At 47.5% G+C, this 13993-nt stretch overlaps 1 protein-coding gene across 4 annotated transcripts in view; it reads left to right on the top strand.

Annotated features, from left to right (window-relative positions):
* Window positions 1–13993, top strand: part of ZNF777 (zinc finger protein 777) — a 30312-nt gene that overhangs the window by 273 nt on the left and 16046 nt on the right. Inside the window, exons 1-4 of one of the 4 annotated variants that reach the window (XM_080665336.1) lie at window positions 6–715; window positions 4607–5458; window positions 6982–7063; window positions 9117–9230. In XM_080665336.1, coding sequence (XP_080521462.1) covers window positions 611–715; window positions 4607–5458; window positions 6982–7063; window positions 9117–9230 — 1153 coding nt within the window. In that variant the 5' untranslated portion in view covers window positions 6–610. Of the gene's footprint in view, window positions 1–5; window positions 716–853; window positions 1069–4606; window positions 5459–6936; window positions 7064–9116; window positions 9231–13993 lie in introns of those variants that run through there. The other 3 variants (XM_080665335.1, XM_080665337.1, XM_080665338.1) reach the window with 3 other exon arrangements.

The raw sequence follows: 13993 nt of genomic DNA, 5'->3' as shown, positions 1-13993 counted from the left end.
GGGGAGGCCCGGGCGGCTCGGCCCGGGCTGCACGACGGGCTGGCCCGGGGCTCAGGGCGTGTCCGTCGCCGCCTGGCTGCTCGCTCGACACTGTTCGCTCCTACCGGCTGTAGATGGAGCTGTCTGGGTTCCTGCAGCCTCCGACGAGCCTCGGAGTGTTTCTCTTTAAACGGCCTGAGAGGGACATGCCTCCCAGGATGCAGTTTGTATCAACATGGCAGCTGCGGTGCAGCTCCCCTGCTGAAGAGGCGCCGGGACGGCAGCGCAGCTCGCAGCCGGGGCCGGGGCCGCAGCCGGGGTCGCAGCCGCGGCCGCACAGGGGCCGCGCGCGGGCCTGGGGCCGGTGCTGAGGGCCGGGCCCAGCTCGAGGCCGGACGCAGCCTGCCGGGCCGCCCGCTCCGCCGCGCGCCCTGCTCCGACGCCGCCGCCGGGCTCGGCCGCTCCGTCCCCGCCCGCCCTGAGCAGGCCGGGCCCGACGGCCGCGCGAGCCCGGGCGGGGGAGGAAGGCCGGGCGGGCGGGCGGCGCCCGAGGCGAGGCCGGGGCCGGCCTGCGTGGGGCCGCGCGGCGGCGGTGGCGGCGACTCCTGGCCGGGCCGGACCGCGCAGGGCCATGGCCGAAGCGGTGAGGGCGGCCCGCGCGCGCACGGACACGCGGACTCGGGGCCCCGGGGACGGCCTGCGCGTCCCGGGCTCGGCGGCCCGGCCTGGGGTCTCGGTAAGGGATGGAAACGCTGCGACGTTGCGGGGGTGGGGGGCAGGGCTCGCGCGCCCCTGTACGGGGCGGGGGGGCTGCGGGACGGAGCGGGGCCGAGGAGCCGGCCGCCGTCCGGGCGAGGCTGCGGGGACGCGCCTGGCCTGGCACGCACGCGGGCCGCCGGTGGGCGCCGGGGCGGCGCGCTTCGCTCCCTGCGGAGCCGGCGCTGCGTCCGTCGGGGTTGCCGCCGCACGTTTTCCGCAGAGCTCGGCCCCGCGGAGCCTCGCGCGGCGCTGACGCGGCTCTCCCCATTTCGCAGAGCGGAGATACTGAGGCACAGACACTTGGCGGCGACCTGCCCTACCTGCCCCAAGGTCACGTAGCGAGTCATCGTGGCTCGGTGCCCGCGTCCCCAGAAATGCTTGCCTTCCGGGCTGCGGGCCTGGACGGGATGGGGGCGGCTCTGGCGGCGGCCTCCCCTGGGTTACGGGCCTGGGCCCGGCGCTGGGTGGACGCGGCCCGTCGGGGGTGGGGGAGGGGTGACGGCCGGGTCGGGGGCTGGCAGCGCCCAGCGGAGCGTCTCCGTCACGAGCGGTCGGGGCGGGGGGAGGGGGAGGGGGAGGTGTTGTGACCCTCGGGCTCGGCGTCTTGGCCTCCAGCCCCTGCGTTTGGAGGGCCCCAGGACGAACTTTGGGTGTCTAGACGGATGGGGTCTGGGGAGCGAGCTCCTAAGGGTTTGGGGGCTGATGTGACTCTTCCGGTGGCCAGTCACAAAAAAATCTCTCTGAAAATCTCCCCGTAGACCTGCTCTTGGAGGTGCAGCAGCGGTTCTGGGAGGATTGCTGCATGGGTGTCTGTGCCTCTGAGCCTCAGTTTCCCGTTGTGCACAGGAAGGGGTCAGGATATATGGCTTTCTAAAGAGCCTCTCGGTTCTTAAATAATGATAATAAAACTCTTTGTAAAATAACATAAAATGAAGATTTAAAAATGTCTACTTCCAGGCGTAGGTCTGCAGGGCCCTATATAATTCTGGGTGAATCACACTGGGTCATACTAGAAAACGGCACAGCTTTCTTTATAAATCAGACATGTATGGTTATGTATTTTTCTGCTAACATGGCATGAATCCTAAAGACCCCATTCACTTAGGAGACATGGGGTAGGGAGGGACAGTTAAATCCTATACAATGCAGTTGAGAAGAATTCTGTCTCCCCTACAGTTGGAGAATTCAGCTTATTAATCTTAGAGATAATATTTACATCCCTCTCTTGGGCCACTTCTCTCTGCTTAAGGTAATATAAAGCCATTATGGAAAGATAGCAAGGGGCTTTATTTTGGGGCAGGGGAGGGGACATGCTCCTGTGGCCCCCTCATCCCACCATAGTCTTCCAAATCCGGAAATGGAGAGAGACAGTCTAATAATAGAAGGCAAAGAAATGGTATTTTCCTTTGAGCTCTGATTAGACTAGTTGGTAAAGATGTCTTACTCTGCTGGATTTATTTACTGTACTGGGCTTGTTTTCATTGTTTTGGTTAAACCCCTGAATTACTCAGGGAGACTAACTTGGCCCCCAGGGGATTTTCCCTTCTTCCTACTACTTGTAGGCAAATGCCCTAATCCCCTCTGAGGATGGGGCCATAATGTGCCTATTGTGTTGCATTATGCTAGTCACTTTCCCTGTGTCTGAGGTTCCCTTCCCAGAGGGCCGTCCAGTCTTGCCCTCACCTGTGAAGAATTGAGAGGTGGCTTAGTTGTTGACGAGCCTTCAGCTATAGGGGTCTGTGAACCCCTTGAAAATGTTTGCAAAATTTTGTGTATGTGCCCATGTATATTTTTTGAGGGGGAGAATCCGCAACTTTCATTAGGTTTTCAAAGGGATCCCTGACCCCAGCTTTAAATGAAAATGTCTTTTCCAGAAGGGCCATCCACCTCCCCACCATAGAACCTCCCACAGATCTTTGTTTAATCTCCAAGCTTCTGAATTGCAGAGGTAAAAAGGATTCAGAGCACCAACCAGCTGCCTCTGTTGATAAGGCCTGGAGGTGACCTATAGTGTGAACTGAGACCTCGGCCCTTTTTTTGTGACCTTGGGCAATTACTTGGGCTCTTCTGCCTCAGGTTCTTCATGTGCAAAATGTGGATAACAATTCTAGTAGTCCCTGTTTCATAGGGTTTCATGAAGATTAAATGAGATAACCCTTAAAAATGTTTAACACAATTCATGGAACATAAATGTGGAGTAATTGTTAGGCATCTCCTGACTAGCTGTCACGTCTGTCTGGTTAGCTGTAGGGCTGTTGTATCATACTACCTCCGAATTCTCTTGTCGGAATAAAGTCTTAAGCCTTTCATCCTTGGCTTGAAAATGTAATAGTGTCTTAGTTAAGTGACTCATAAGTGAATGAATGAACAGAGAAAAGAAAGATGGTAATAGAAGTATAAGTAGGTTTAGATGACCTTTGATAAAAGACTGAAGGAACTTTATTTACCTTAATTTTTTTCATAACTCAACAGTTTATACTATTCATTCATTCAGCAGCCATTTATTAAGCACATACTCTATCTCAGACTGTACACAAGGGATATGTTAATTTTCAAACAAAGAAAATGAGGAATTCAGTTACTTTAAAGATCCCCAGTATTTGGTGCATAGAAATTGGCATTTGGTAGATTCATTGAAGGAAGCTGATGAGGTCATGGGCAAACGTTATAGGAGAGATTCTCTTCAGTTTCAGTAAAGCTATTGGTTGTCTGGATAGGTAAATAGGGAACTCATCATGCAGATGTTGGCTTCACATCCCTGATGACAAAAGAATTCTCTCAACATGGATGTGTCAAGGTGGGGAACAGAAAGAGTATGACTAATTGAAATCCCAAAAGGAATCGGTCTTTATTTGGGTTCTCATCCCCTCCAATCTTGACATGCATAACAAAACTGGCAGACTTCAGCTCTGCTTCTAGCCCTGGCAGGCCTCTTCCTCGTTCCCCACCTCACAAACCATAGGGAGGAACCCAGACCACGAAGTAAACCATCTGCCCAAAGGACCTCCCTAGGAGTCGTTGAAATGCCATACATCTGCCTGTCTCCTTGCTTAGAGCGGAAGTCAGCTTGGAATGTCCAGAAGGCCATTCAGCCTCCAATAGGGGCTGTGTCCATATAACATGTCAAAGCCAACCCACACCATAAAACTCTGAGGAATTTTATTGATAAGACAACAATTCAGCTTTTATCAAATAGTTAGTAAAACTTAAGGTCATTGTGTGTCCTCATTATTGGACAAAGTGGGAAAAAGAACATGGGTATCATGACTGCCTGACAATTCGAGTAGAAGCAGGGGGCCAGATGACTTACCTGTGAGGTAGGTCAGTTAACAGCACTGGCCCCCACCTGAGATCACCTCCCACCTTGCTGGGAGTCTGGGCATAGGAACAATGCCTGGCATTGACAAAATTCTGCTCTGTCGTTTTCCAGGGTTTTATTTTATTAAAGAATACTCAACTTAGTGAGGTAGCAGGGTGTGTCACATTTTATGGATGAGGACACTGAGAACAGAGGGGTAAAATGACTGGGCCAGAGTGACATTGGCAGCAATAGGTGTGCACAGGCCTGAGAGCCAAGTGTTCTAATTCAAGACCAGTACCCTTTCTCCTCTCCAACACTACAACTCCTAAGATGGTACGCATGAAAAGTATATGTGAAGAAGGAACTGACTGTGAAGAGAAGAAGGTGGCATAACCATCTTCTATTTGTTGTTAATGGTTTTGTAATTGATGTCTGAATGAGTGCTAGGTTTTCAGGAAGATTCATATCCACAGAACACATTGCTATCAGTGCCCTATTAATGTGTGTATCTGGCATTTATTTTGCTAGCTGTAGCCTGGCCTTTACTCCTGCCCTTTCCTTGAACAGGTCCAACAGCTGGACATGGAGACCCAACGCTCATCACCTCTGTCATTCCCCAATGTCCTGCCAGAAGAAACGCCGCGGCAGGCCCCTGCTGGACTCCCCCGAGAAGCCCTGTTCCAGTCCCGTGTTCTTCCCCCAAAAGAAATGCCTTCTTTGTCTCCCTCTGTTCCCCGGCAAGGCTCCTTACCCCTCACTCCCAAGCAAGAGACCTCCAGCCGCATGCCGCACATCCTCCAGAAGGGACCCTCACTCCTGTACCCTGCAGCCTCTGAGCAAGAGACACAGCTCCAGGGTCCCCTGACTTCCCAGGAAGAGACCCGGTATCCACCCCCATGTGCTGCTGAACAAGAAATCTCACTTCTCTCTCACTCCACCCACCACCAAGAAGCCTCACTCCACTCCCCTGAAGTTCCTGAGAAAGACCCCCTCCCCGTCTCCCCCACAGTTCCCGAGGCCGATATGGACCCCTTGCTCCAGAGCCCAGTTTCCCAAAAGGAAACCCCCTTCCACATCTCTTCTGCAGCCCAGAAGGACACGCCACTCCCAACAGCGGAGATCACCCGCTTGGCCGTGTGGGCTGCGGTCCAAGCGGTGGAGAGGAAACTAGAGGCCCAGGCCATGCGGCTACTGACGCTGGAGGGACGGACAGGGACAAATGAGAAAAAGATAGCTGACTGTGAGAAGACGGCTGTGGAGTTTGCAAACCACTTGGAGAGCAAATGGGTTGTGCTGGGGACCCTGCTGCAGGAGTACGGGCTGCTGCAGAGGCGACTGGAGAACATGGAGAACCTGCTGAAAAACAGAAATTTCTGGATCCTGCGGCTGCCCCCGGGCAACAATGGAGAAGTTCCCAAGGTAACCCTGTCCCAACTGGGGCTCCCAAGGAGTGATCTGAATTAGAATATGTTTTAGGAATATAGTTAAATATAAAAGAAGGGGAAAGCGGTGGTTGAGAAGGGAAAAAATACAATGATACCTGGTTGGTTGTCAGCATCGCTTTACTAAGAACAGGACACACCACACTTAAATTATTTCTCCTGTTGATAAAAGCATAGGTTAATAGATCAGAGGAGGGTCCTAGTGATCAGGAAGTGTTGATTTAGAAGGGTGTTCAGTCCATGATGTCTGAGAGGATGAGAACGCAGAGCAAAGGCCCAGTGATAGAGATGTAGTCAGTCCTCATGAGTGTGAATTAGCCATTCACCACTGGGAAATATTATGGGGCTTGGTTAGGCTCAATGTTTTTTTCTCTCAATCCTCATGTGAGGTTATGTTTTTGCTGATTTTTAGAGAGAGGAACATCGATTGGTTGCCTCCCATACTTGCCCCGACCCGGGAATCAAATCTGCAACCTAGGCATGTGTCCAGACCAGGAATCGCACCTCAACCCCCTGGTGCACTAACTAGCTGAGCCACACACAGCAAGGCTGAACTCATCATTTTTATCAGTTGACTTATAAATCATGTTAATCCCAGTAATAATATGGTTTCTAGAGGGAGCCTAAAAACACTAGAGAACATTAGGTTTTTGTTTTGTTTCTTATATATTTTTATTGATTTCAGAGAGGAAGGCAGGTGAGGGAGGGAGGGAGAGAGGGAGGGAGGGAGGGAGAGAGGGAAAGAGAAACATCAATGATGAGAGAAGCATTGATGGGCTGCCTTCTGCACGCACCCTACTGGGGATTGACCCCGCAACCCGGGTATATGCCCTTGACCAGAATCGAACCTGGGACCCTTCAGTCCACAGGCCAACGCTCCATCCACTGAGCCAAACCAGCTAGGGCAAACAGTAGTTTTTAATATTATTTTCCAGAAGATTCTGTAAGAATTTGAATGTGGACCAGATTTCTTGACAGTCTTTTGTGCTGCTGCCGCTTTTCCCAGCCTTTAGGAAAGAACTTGGACTATATTCTCTAGGCCAGCACTTGTCCAATTTTATTGTGCATGTGAATCACCTGGGTTGCTTACTAAAAGCAGAATCTGATTAGTGGGCTTACAGTGGGGACTGAGAGCCTGCATTTCTAGCAAGTTCTCTAGCTCTTGCTGTTGGTCTGCACACCAGGCTTTACAGCAGTGAGGGTTATTCTGTTGAGAAGAAAAGAACCAGACAAGACAAGGTACTTACTCTGGTGTCAGAACAGTGGCCCAAGCCTGGCCAGACCCCTTGGTGACATCCCAGGGCCGTGCCTTTGGGCCTTTCCCACTCTGGTCCTAAGAAGAGGCGCTTGAACCAGGCCAGGGGGTTGCGGCCATTTGCTTCCTTGGGATTTGGCAGTCGAGGACCTGTGACAACCTTCCAGTGGGTCCCAGCTGAGCTTGTCCTGTGGTTTCAGGTTCCTGTCACGTTTGATGATGTCGCTGTCCATTTCTCGGAGCAGGAGTGGGGGAACCTGTCCGAGTGGCAGAAGGAGCTATACAAGAACGTGATGAGGGGCAACTATGAGTCTCTGGTTTCCATGGGTAAGGAGAGGGCTTCACTGACTGGGGCTGCCTTGACACGAGCTTGAGGTTCATTTGGAACCATTGGGATTTCTGAACTCCAGTACTACCAGTAGTTGAGAACAAGGGAAACTAAATGTTAGAGAACACAAGAGATTAGAAAAAACGGTGCTCATATACTTCAGTATATCAGTGCATCCCAGATCAGGACAGCTCATGAAGTGGTCCTGGAGAAGCCACTGGGGCAAGGGGAGAAGGCTGACTCAGATATCAGGGGTCTCTCACGTTGTATTATTTTCCCATGGGCTCTATATGTATATTTTAAAATTAGTTTGTCCAGCAAACTGTTACTAAGCAAATGTGATGTGCTTTACAAGAATCATATTACTTAATCCTCACTCCTCTCAATAAGGGAGCTAGGGATAGAGGTGAGCACTCCTGTTTTACTGTTCAGGTGACTGAACACTGTCATCTGTTGAGGGCTTATGTCCCCTAGGTTCCCATCCCCCTATGTAGAGAGGGGCTGTGACCCAGGGAGGTCCTAGGTCCCCATCAGGAAGTCACAGTTTCACTGAGCTCTCTCTTACCCCAAAGTCTAGGGATTATTATTGTCTTCATTAAATAAGAGTATGTAAAGATGAAAACCTAGGACGACTATAGTTTTATGTGTATCCTTTTCTCTGATATGGAGAACTTTTTGGGCACACAAAAAAGTTTACAAATGTTAAATACATTGTTGTATAGAAATGTTGATTCTTGCTAGAGTTGGTGATTTCATACATACATAGCTCTTCATAGGATAACTTTTTTTAATTTGCTTTTTCTTTTCTTTTTAAAAGTACATACATAATTGTGAAAAATCAGCAATTTAGATTTATATAATAAAGAGCATCCCCCATCCTCCCACCAGTACCACTCCCCAGAGGTAACCACCTCGAACCCACGGGCCTGCGTGGTTTCCCATATTTTTTGTGCACATGCAAACATAACACACAATGCTTGCACTCATGCACATGCAGTTTGTGGTTTGCACCAATGAGATCCTTCACTCATTTCACCTAATGGCAGGTCACAGACAGCTTTTCATGTCAACACGCATAAGCCTGCCTGCTTGGGAAGATGAACACTGGGCATTTAATGGGCAACCACTGGATTCTGTCTTCTCCCTGTTAGAGTGTTGCCATAAAACATCTCTGTGTGTCTGTGCATTTACGAGTATTTCAGTGGCACAGATTCCTAGAAGTGGGTTTTGGAGTAGAGGGTGCACATTTACAATAATATCACTGTCACTGCTATAGTGCCCTCCAGAGGCCCTGTATGTTTATGCAATGGTGTGTGACAATGCCTTTTCTCCACACCCTGGCCCAATTGATGTTCTATTTTAAATATTTGTCTTTTTTGATGGGTGAAAAATGACACCTCATTATCTCAATCTATATTTCTTGGATGATTAGTGAACTTGTTTATCATTTCATGTGTTTACTGGCCATTTGCATTCTTCTATGAATTACCTATTCTTTGCTTTTTTATTTTTCACTAATTATAGAGACTGTTTATATATAATTATGGATATTAGCCATTTGCTTTACATATGGCAAATGTGTGTGTATAATGATATTTCCTCCATGTTTCTTCATCTTTTAACTTTATTTCCAAATAACTTTAAGCTTTTTTAATGTAAGGAAATCTATCAGTATTTTATGTTATGGCTTCTAGAGTTTATCAGGGTAGTTTTGTACTTTATAAAAACTTAAATATCTTGTGCCTTTGTCATGAAAAACATGAACAACAGGTGTGACAATGACAAAAGAGCCAGTTTGTGTTGGTGGCAGGTGAAGCCCTACTGCCGGACCCCGCATGGGAGGACATAGTACATGACTAACATACACATCCATGTGCACATGCACACACACAGTGGGTCCCAAGAAAAGGGTTAGAAACTTGGCTCATTTCTTTTCCAACATTGTTAGCTGCAAATTAGGGGAGCTGCCATGGTGTCACACTCACACAGGTGACACATTTGCAGCATCCAGTGCAACCTCACCCATATTATATCTTCTTTCCTTCTTCCCAGACTATGCAATTTCCAAACCAGACCTCATGTCACAGATGGAGCGTGGAGAGAGGCCAACCATGCAGGAGCAAGAAGACTCAGAGGAAGGCGAACCGCCTGCAGACCCCAGTGCTGGTGAGTGGCTGCCAGGCAGCCCAGAGATCTGCCTTCTAGATCTTTCAGAGTTACAATCCAGAGTAAACCCTGGTCAGATATGTTAGCCAGCTATGTGCAGGAATGAGGTCCATCTGCAGGTGCTGGGATCTCCTTGATCACCAGGCTAATAAGTAGGTCTGCTGTTGGGTTCCTTGTCTCAGGGAATTTTGTCATAACCGAGTATCACCTCAGTCTACAGGAAACAAAACAAGAACTGAAAGAAAGATGGTCACTTGTCAGGGTGCTCATATATGCTAGAGCTCCCTGGAGAAGGGCCACATCCAGATCCTGTATCTGGTCCGTGGACTAGGGACAGACGTGGCTTTACCAGAAACATCCTCCAATGTGCAGGGCAGTGTCTATACAAGGTGTTAGATGGAGGCAGCAGAGAGGACTGGCCATGTGGCTCAAGTGTCTGGCTGCCTTTGTTTAAATCCCGGCTTGTCTGCTTATCAGCAGTGTGAGTTTAGTTACTTGGCCTTTTGGGAGGCCTCATTTCTTCATCTATTAAATAGGACTGGTACTAATATGTAGGGCCTGTGTGGTGACGCATGTAGTGATGGCCCAGTAAACACCAGCTGTTGTCATTCTGTGGGGTGTTGTCCCTTCCACACTGGGTATTCAGTAGCTTGCGCACTTACCCTGTGGTGCTTTCATGGTGTGTAGTTCACTTTTGGAGCTTCTAGTTTGGAATTACCTTTGGACTTGCCTGACTTACCTTGAAGGTCTTCAGTGGAAGCAGATCCTTGTCCTTCGTGGCCAACCGTCATTGGTGATCGTGGGAAGTAATCTCTTTGGGGCCAACGGTCAGGTTTTATTTTGAGGAAATGTCATTGATTCTAGGACCTGTAAACTGGCTCCAAAGATGAAACATGAGGGGATGTCATCCCCATGGACCAAGAGCAAAGGTAACTTACAGAAATGACAGAACCCTGTGGAAAAATAAACGCTGGCATGTTTCAGAGAAATCAGTGTCATTACTCTCAAGATTTGCCTGGAGATTTGAATCAAAGGGAGTAGCTGATCCTGAATTAATCCGGCAGACAACAAAGATGAATTTAAAAGTAGATGAGAATGGGGGATTGGGGCAAAGTGTGGCATGTGACAGAGTGATCTTTTGCTTGGAGGAAAGTAAGTATATATATGAAATGTTTGGTCACATCCAAAAACAAGGGCTGCGTGGAAATAGATTCAGAGTAGAAGAAATAAGGAAAAAGACTTGTAAGGCCAAGAATGAGAGTATGGGAGAGGTGATTTGTGGTTAAAATCCTAAAATCCAGCCTGATGTTCCAGTCTGTGGTCTTGTGGTCCAGGTGCTGCTCTTCTAGCATCTAGTTGCAAGGGCTAGAATGAGAGTCTCGCTCCCCTTCCTCTGTCCACTTGTCATACCTGTTTCACAGGTGGGCCTCCTACAGACTGGGGCCAGAATTAAAAAGCAAAGAACCCCAACCTACTGTGCTCTGGGCGGTTTGTTCTGGCACATGCACATCCACGGCTGGAGCTTATGTGGGAAGTTGCGGCCTCCCAGAGGCTGCCTTGTGTGGCTGGAATGTGCCATTTGTCCCACTAACCATCTCTAGCCACTTGGAGCCTGGACCTGGAGAGAGGAGGGGAGAGGATATGGGAACCGTGCTCCAAGGTTGACCTTGATCTCACACCTCTGTGTGAAGCCAGAGGCCCTGGCCTCTGGATAGCAGAGTTGTTCTGAGAATCTGCAGTTACCAGAGCCCAAACACGCCCATAACCTGTCTGTTCGCATGTCTTCTCCCTTACAAGGGGGGCTGCAAAGCCAGCCCTGGGCTGGACCCAGTGGTATGATACCAAGGAGGAAAAGTCTAGAAAATTGAGAATGTTCATAGTTCCATAGTTGTTTGCTTAAGGTGGAGATCGCTAAAGCCTGTTGGAAATTTTGATGGGAAAGTTAATGATGTAGAATTGGAAAATGTCAATACAACATGAAGTCAGTGATATAAACAAAAGGGCAAAAATATTGGATGCAACCATACCAAAATCATATTTCTCGGTGCTTTGCAGAATTTTCTGAAGTGAGCATGTATTCTTATTCAGTAAAAATTAAATAAAAAAAAACAATGCATGAAGAATGACGGATTTAACAGTGGCAGATTGAACATGTGTTTACCCCATCTTCCCGCAAATCCTACTAAAACAAGAGTGAAGGGACTTTCAAACGAATGGACAAGGAGACAGCAGCAACTAGATTTTGGAAGCCTGAAAGCAAATGGCTAGATGATGACTGATTTAGAAAGCTGAATCCAAAATTGGTACTGGGGAAAGCTGAGCAAAAACCGATTTGCACTTCACCCCACCACAATCAGGACTCAGGAATTAGTACCAGAGACTTCAGGTATCTTTGGAGATGGGGTAAAGGTCAGACAAAAATAGGATTTGTGAAACTGCTGGAGGTGGTCATAAATGCAAGAAGTTCATCAAAAGGTTGATGAACTTCTTGCATTTATGACCTGCTAGAATTAGCCTCCAGCATGAAACAGCTTTTATTTCTTTTTTATGTTTTATATTTTTATTGATTTCAGAGAGGAAGGGAGAGGAGAGAGACAGAAACATCAATGATGAGAGAGAATCATTGATCAGCTGCCTCCTGCACGTGTGCCCTGACTGGGAATTGAACCATGACTTCCTGGTTCATAGGTCAACGCTCGCTGGCTGGGCAATGTGAAACAGCTTTTAAAGAGGCCTTTAAGGCACTACCCCTTCATTGCTTCCCCCAAATTCTGTTCTCTGCCTCTCCCAGCCCTCGTAGAGGAACAAAACTAATTCTCTGAGAGGAGGAACAAGAGGGTCTCAACAAGAGCACCAGGCACAATTTCCCATGTTGAAAATAAGGGAATAAGTAAGAGCTGACATTCAGATGTTGAGATGACCATCCTTCTTCTCTAACTTCTCTCCCAAAATAACGCTCCTTCCAGTATCCTCAGGGTGGGATATTGGAAGAGTTTTATAGAGAGACTTTTGGGACCATCCAAGAAATTTTCCATTGAAATGACCCAAAGAAATCATCCTACTAGGACAGTGGTCGTCAAACTGTGGCTCGCGAGCCACATACGGCTCTTTGGCCCCTTGAGTGTGGCTCTTCCACAAAATTAGGAGTACCCTAATTAAGTTAATAACAATGTACCTACCTGTATAGTTTAAGTTTAAAAAATTTGGCTCTCAAAAGAAAGTTCAATCGTTATACTGTTGATATTTGACTCTGTTGACTAATGAGTTTGCCGACCACTGTACTAGGAGGTAAACGCTACCTGCATGCACCGAACTTTCATTTCCCTTCTGAGTGTTCCACTTTAATAGAAATGGACAGCCAAGAACCACAAGACACTCGAGAAAAGCCTCTCATATACAGAGACCAAAGGGGGAAAAGCCAGAAAAAATAAATTTTGAGACAACAGAAACCATGCAGAGAGGGGGAAAAAGAGTGTTTAAGTACATACAGACATATATAATCCTAAGAGAGTTAAAGTGAATGCATCTATGACACAAAAGTAGAATGCTTATTTTTTTAAAAATATATTTTTATTGATTTTTTACAGAGAGGAAGGGAGAGGGATAGAGAGTTAGATACATCAATGAGAGAGAAACATCGATCAGCTGCCTCCTGCACACCCCCTACTGGGGATGTGCCCGCAACCAAGGTACATGCCCTTGCCCGGAATCGAACCCGGGACCCTTCAGTCCGCAGGCCGACGCTCTATCCACTGAGCCAAACCGGTTTCAGCAGAATGCTTATTTTTTAAAAAAGAATAGGAAGGAGCTATTCAAAATTAAAAATATAATAGCCCTAGTCGGTTTGGCTCAATGAATAGAGCATCGGCCTGCAGAGTGAAGGGTCCAGGATTGGATTCTGGTCAAGGGCATGTACCTTGGTTGCAGGCTTGAGGGGCCACGTGCAGGAGGCAACCAATCAATGACTCTCTCTCACATCAGTGTTTCTCTCCCCCTCCCTTCCACTCTCTCTAAAAATTAGTGGAAAAATATCCTCAAGTAAGGATCAATAACAACAAATGTGTGTGTGTGTGTGTGTGTGTGTGTGTATACATATATACACACAAATCAAAAGCTCAGTAACAGTGTTGGTATATAATGTTGAGTGCACATCTCAGAAAATAAAGCAAAAAGGCAAAAAAAGAAAATAGGGAAAGAATAAGAAAATGAAAGGATGAAAGTCCAATTTCCAGACATTGGGAATACCAGAAAAAAGAATAGCAGAACCAGAAAGAAGGGAATTAGCAACAAAATAAATCAACAAAAATTTCCAGCTACAATTGAAACTGTGTCAACTATAATTGAAAAATAAAAATAATAAAAAGTAAATTTTACACAAACAAAAAAGAAAGAAAAATAACCAGCATTGAAAGACATGGTTTTCCAAATTGAAAAAGTGCTCACCAACTGTCCAGAACAATGGATGGAAATAGACCCACACCTTAGACACTGCAGCAAGAAATTTCACAGCCACTGAGGATAAAGGAGGCCCTGCAAGTTTGTGGAGAGAAAAAACGGGTTCACACAAAGGAACAAGATAGAATGGCTCTGGACTTTTAAGCAGTATTGGAAGCTACAAGACAGTAAAGCAATGCCTTTAAATTCCTTTAAATTTTAAAATTGGAAAATATCATCCAACCGTTCTAGAATGTGATATCTAGCTAGACTGTTCTAATTTATTGTGAGAGTGAAATTGAGACATTTTGACGTGTTTACAGTCTCCT

This window comes from Plecotus auritus (assembly GCF_963455305.1).
Source record: "Plecotus auritus genome assembly, chromosome: 4".
Taxonomy (NCBI): Eukaryota; Metazoa; Chordata; class Mammalia; order Chiroptera; family Vespertilionidae; genus Plecotus; species Plecotus auritus.
This window is presented reverse-complemented; position numbering and strand designations above follow the sequence as displayed.